Here is a 6,314-nt window from a genome sequence, read left to right on the forward strand (position 1 = left end):
TGTCTTCATAGGATATCCAAAGGAAACTATTGGATACACCTTCTATCACAGATCCGAAGGCAAGACTTTTGTTGCTAAATTCAGAAACTTTCTTGAGAAGGAGTTTCTCTCGAAAGAAGTGAGTGGGAGGAAAGTAGAACTTGACGAGGTAACTGTACCTGCTCCCTTGTTGGAAAGTAGTACATCACAGAAAATTGTTTCTGCGACACCTACACCAATAAGTGAGGAAGTTAATGATAATGATCATGAAACTTCAGAACAAGATACTACTGAACCTCGTAGATCAACCAGAGTAAGATCCGCACCAGAGTGGTACGGTAATCCAGTTCTGGAAGTCATGCTATTAGATCATGATGAACCTACGAACTATGAAGAAGCAATGGTGAGCCCAGATTCCGCAAAGTGGCTTGAAGCCATGAAATCTGAGATGGGATCCATGTATGAGAACAAAGTATGGACTTTGGTTGACTTGCCCGATGATCGACAAGCAATTGAGAATAAATAGATCTTCAAGAAGAAGACTGACGCTGATGGTAATGTTACTGTGTACAAAGCTCGACTTGTCGCGAAAGGTTTTCAACAAGTTCAAGGGATTGACTACGATGAGACCTTCTCACCCGTAGCGATGCTTAAGTCCGTCCGAATCATGTTAGCGATTGCCGCATTTTATGATTATGAAATTTGGCAGATGGATGTCAAAACTGCATTCCTGAATGGATTTCTGTAAGAAGAGTTGTATATGATGCAACCGGAAGGTTTTGTCGATCCAAAGGGAGCTAACAAAGTGTGCAAGCTCCAGCGATCCATTTATGGACTGGTGCAAGCCTCTCGGAGTTGGAATAAACGTTTTGATAGTGTGATCAAGGCATTTGGTTTTATACAGACTTTCGGAGAAGCCTGTATTTACAAGAAAGTGAGTGGGAGCTCTGTAGCATTTCTGATATTATATGTGGATAACATATTGCTAATTGGAAATGATATAGAATTTCTGGATAGCATAAAGGGATACTTGAATAAAAGTTTTTCAATGAAAGACCTCGGTGAAGCTGCTTACATATTAGGCATTAAGATCTATAGGGATAGATCAAGACGCTTAATTGGACTTTCACAAAGCACATACCTTGACAAAATTTTGAAGAAGTTCAAAATGGATCAAGCAAAGAAAGGGTTCTTGCCTGTGTTACAAGGTGTGAAATTGAGTAAGACCCAATGCCCGACCACTGCAGAAGGTAGAGAGAATATGAAAGATGTTCCCTATGCATCAGCCATAGGATCTATCATGTATGCAATGCTGTGTACCAGACCTGATGTGTGCCTTGCTATAAGTTTAGCAGGGAGGTACCAAAGTAATCCAGGAATGGATCACTGGACAGCGGTCAAGAACATCCTGAAATACCTGAAAAGGACTAAGGATATGTTTCTCGTATATGGAGGTGACAAAGAGCTCACCGTAAAAGGTTACGTTGATGCAAGCTTTGACACTGATCCGGACGATTCTAAATCGCAAACCAGATACGTGTTTACATTAAACGGTGGAGCTGTCGGTTGGTGCAGTTCTAAACAAAGCGTCGTAGCGGGATCTACATGTGAAGCGGAGTACATAGCTGCTTCGGAAGCAGCGAACGAAGGAGTCTGGATGAAGGAGTTCATATCCGATCTAGGTGTCATACCTAATGCATCGGGTCCAATGAAAATCTTTTGTGACAATACTGGTGCAATTGCCTTGGCAAAGGAATCCAGATTTCACAAAAGGACCAAACACATCAAGATACGCTTCAACTCCATCCGGGATCTAGTCCAGGTGGGAGACATAGAGATTTGCAAGATACATACGGATCTGAATGTTGCAGACCCGTTGACTAAGCCTCTTCCACAAGCAAAACATGATCAGCACCAAAGCTCCATGGGTGTTAGAATCATTACAGTGTAATCTAGATTATTGACTCTAGTGCAAGTGGGAGACTGAAGGAAATATGCCCTAGAGGCAATAATAAAGTTATTATTTATTTCCTTATAATCATGATAAATGTTTATTATTCATGCTAGAATTGTATTAACCGGAAACATAATACATGTGTGAATACATAGACAAACAACGTGTCACTAGTATGCCTCTACTTGACTAGCTCGTTAATCAAAGATGGTTATGTTTCCTAACCATGAACAATGAGTTGTTATTTGATTAACGAGGTCACATCATTAGTTGAATGATCTGATTGACATGACCCATTCCATTAGCTTAGCACACGATCGTTTAGTATGTTGCTATTGCTTTCTTCATGACTTATACATGTTCCTATGACTATGAGATTATGCAACTCCCGTTTGCCGGAGGAACACTTCGGGTGCTACCAAACGTCACAACGTAACTGGGTGATTATAAAGGAGCATTACAGGTGTCTCCGAAGGTAGATGTTGGGTTGGCGTATATCGAGATTAGGATTTGTCACTCCGATTGTCGGAGAGGTATCTCTGGGTCCTCTCGGTAATACACATCACATAAGCCTTGCAAGCATTACAACTAATATGTTAGTTGTGATATGATGTATTACGGAACGAGTAAAGAGACTTGCCGATAACGAGATTGAACTAGGTATTGGATACCGACGATCGAATCTCGGGCAAGTAACATACCGATGACAAAGGGAACAACGTATGTTGTTATGCGGTCTGACCGATAAAGATCTTCGTAGAATATGTAGGAGCCAATATGGGCATCCAGGTCCCGCTATTGGTTATTGACTGGAGACGTGTCTCGGTCATGTCTACATTGTTCTCGAACCCATAGGGTCCGCACGCTTAAGGTTACGATGACAGTTACATTATGAGTTTATGCATTTTGATGTACCGAAGGTTGTTCGGAGTCCCGGATGTGATCACGGACATGACGAGGAGTCTCGAAATGGTCGAGACGTAAAGATTGATATATTGGAAGCCTATGTTTGGACATCGGAAGTGTTCCGGGTGAAATCGGGATTTTACCGGGTTACCGGGAGGTTACCGGAACCCCCCGGGAGCCATATGGGCCTACATCGGCCTTAGTGGAAAGGAGAAAGGGGCAGCCCAAGGTGGCTGCGCCACTTCCCCCTCCCCTAGTCCTATTAGGACTAGGAGAAGGTGGCCGGCCCCCCTCTCTCTCTTCCCCCCCTTGGGAATCCTACTTGGAATAGGATTGGGGGGGAGTCCTACTCCCGGAAGGAGTAGGACTCCTCCTGCGCCTCCCTCCTTGGCCGGCCAGCCTCCCCCCTCTACTCCTTTATATACGGAGGCAGGGGACACCTCTAGACACACAAGTTGATCCACGTGATCTATTCCTTAGCCGTGTGCGGTGCCCCCTGCCACCATATACCTCGATAATACTGTAGCAGAGTTTAGGCGAAGCCCTGCTGCTGTAGAACATCAAGATCGTCACCACGCCGTCATGCTGACGGAACTCTTCCCCGACACTTTGCTGGATCAGAGTCCGGGGATCGTCATCGAGCTGAACGTGTGCTCGAACTCGGAGGTGCCATAGATTCGGTGCTTGATCGGTTGGATCGTGAAGACGTACGACTACTTCCTCTACGTCGTGTCATCGTTTCCGCAGTCGGTCTGCGTTGGGTACGTAGACAACACTCTCCCCCTCGTTTCTATGCATCACATGATCTTGCGTGTGCGTAGGAAATTTTTTGAAATTACTACGAAACCCAACAGGATTATCATGCCTTGTGTCCTGATAGTTGGATATTTGAGTAGTATTGTCAACAGTAATAACTTTTACATGTTTGCATTGCTTCCAAGAGTAACAGCAGGTGCTTATGACACCTTTAGGAGATCTACTCATCTCTAATCATGCTACTCAACGATAGGAACCGTAGGCATCTCTATATATTTTTTCAGTGTCCTTTATTGGTGGTTCTATGATGTAGTCCAGATGAAACCAATTGCATGCATTGAGAAATAGAGTATTAAAATAGGACTTGACGTGGTTTTCCACTTAGCTATCTGAATTGAGAAAAAACATAGCTTTTGCGGTCTCTGAGGCAAAACTTGCTACTCCATATACAACTAATACTACTACTAGACAAGATACTACTCCATATACTACTAATACTACTACTGTATTTCATTTCAAAGTTCAAAATGCTGGTACTGAGATTTTCATTTCCAATGAGTGATGTTTTTCCTAGCAGTAGAAAAAACATAGCAACTTCTCTGTTTTTATAAAATTGTTCTTATATGGGTGAAACTTCACTTATTTTTAGGCTAGTGCAGGGTGTTGCTTCTTCTGTATGGGCCAAATATGTCACAAATAAATTGTTCCTTCTTCTGTATTTGACAAGTAATGACTTTTAAAGATGATGATCATCTTGCTAGTTTGCTGGGTTTTGTCTCCGACCATTGTGTCGTGATGAATTTGCAAGTACCCCGAGAGGCCCTTGAGTTTGCCGGAATGTCGATTAACTTCTGTTCCGGCAAATTCGGGTACTCCATATGTCCTATTTTTAGCAAAGGCCATGCCGAAATTTTCCGTGAATTTTAGCATGACTTTGCTAAAAATAGGACATATGGGGTACTTGCGACTAATGCATGCATCGGCGTCGACAAAACCTAAATGATGAAAGCTTAGGCTTTTAGGGTGCCTCGACGTTGAAAAACCCTAAATGATAAAACCTTGGCTTTTAGGGTGCCTCGGTGTCGATAAGAACCTAAATGATGAAAGCTTAAGCTTTTAGGGTGCCTCAGCGTCGACAAACCCTAAATGATAAACGCTTAGCTTTTAGGATACCTCGGTGTCGACAAACCCTAAATGATGTAGTTTTGAATTATGAACGTAGGATATGTCGTCATCATCATCGGACGACGAAAGTCTCCCGGCGGAGTGCGACTGGTGCCACGACAATCGAGGTCTGTGCGACATGCCTCACCTGGACGATGATCGGCGCTTCAGCATTAAGCTCAAGGAGACCTTCAAAGTTGAAACGGTACACAACGACGACAAGTGTTATTTTCATAATTAAGCATGACTTCAACTATTTTAACGTGTAATTTTCATCTTTTACAATTCGAGTATAGCTTATCCCATGCCATGCAAGACGCTATGTCTTGGAGAGGATGGATTTTGAAGACCATGAAATTTCTGAAACAAAGAAAATTCACCTAAGGACTCATCACGATGTGGACTTTGAAGTAAATCTATATAATTCTGAGAGCGTAACCCATTTTGGTTGCAAAAATTGGGAAGCATTTTGCAAGATGTATGGTTTTGATGAGGGTATGCTTATCACCATGGATCTTGGTAATCCTGACATCAACCAAGACAATATGGACATTTGGGTCCTTGTTGATACGCCTTCAGTTCTACCGCTACGTGAGTTTCTCAAACATAGTTATTAGCTAATTTATATTGTTTATTTCAAAATAGTTGACAGCTTATTTCCATTGACAGCTTATTTTTATTGTTCAAAGAATGTGCGGGAGATGGTAGACAAAACCCACTACACCGATGGCTCCAAATTAACAACTTACAAGGAGAAAAATCATCTGGTCGGATTTTATACTGACATTGACAATTACACTATCCACAATCAAACCCCTCAACATTATGGTAAATACGTGCCACTAGTGCATGTGTTCAACTACGGTAACTACCATGGAGATACCCTGGTAAGATTTTTACTATTACGACATCCGTGCATCTTTTGCATACTTCTAAAACTAGTACATCATTGCTAACTATGAAGTTATTACTATGTTTTTCAACAGATAATCCCAGAGAATTGTGTGCCTCATATGATGTATCAGAAAGGTAGTGTTAATGTTTTGAACATACAGCCAGGTCGTCCTACGAATCTCAACTGTCCATATGAGATTTCTAAAAGAAGTGGAGACATGAAAATCAAAGGATGGAAAAAATGTATGGACAGTCGTAAGGAGCTTCTTGGAAGCAAAAGGAAGCGAAGCGCAAGAATTGGAGACAGGATGTTCTCCATTCTCCATAATGGAGAGTCAGGGTCTATATTGTTTTATGCTATTTTAGCTTAAATAGGGTATTTAAGTCCTGCCTAATACTAATAATCATGTGCTAAGAACAATTAAGTAGGGTTGGTTCGATGACTATCAAGATGATGATCGTATGACTTGTTATGAATAACGAGTAGAAGTTGTATGATGATGATGATTAGTAGGACTTCTTAGGATTAGTATTACTTCCGACAAACTCGATACTCGCGGTCTCGAAACTTGTAATGTTTTATCTTTGTTCGGTCTTTTGAATTCGGAGACTAATATGATGAATTGTATTCGGAGACTAATCTTTTATTGTATTCGATGAA

General features: G+C 41.7%; 1 protein-coding gene across 1 annotated transcript; it reads left to right on the forward strand.

Moving 5' to 3' along the window:
- Window positions 1–4,835: 4,835 nt before the first annotated feature.
- LOC147972404 (uncharacterized) lies at window positions 4,836–6,024 on the forward strand. Its single transcript, XM_087524323.1, has 4 exons — window positions 4,836–4,964; window positions 5,056–5,350; window positions 5,429–5,646; window positions 5,746–6,024. The coding sequence occupies exons 1-4, from the start codon at window positions 4,899–4,901 to the stop codon at window positions 6,022–6,024; spliced, it is 858 nt and encodes a 285-aa protein (XP_087380449.1). The 5' UTR covers window positions 4,836–4,898.
- The last annotated feature ends 290 nt before the right edge of the window (window positions 6,025–6,314 follow it).

Source organism: Triticum urartu, chromosome 5A (genome assembly GCF_056163025.1).
Source record: "Triticum urartu cultivar PI428250 chromosome 5A, HENAU_Tu73, whole genome shotgun sequence".
Classification (NCBI taxonomy): domain Eukaryota; kingdom Viridiplantae; phylum Streptophyta; class Magnoliopsida; order Poales; family Poaceae; genus Triticum; species Triticum urartu.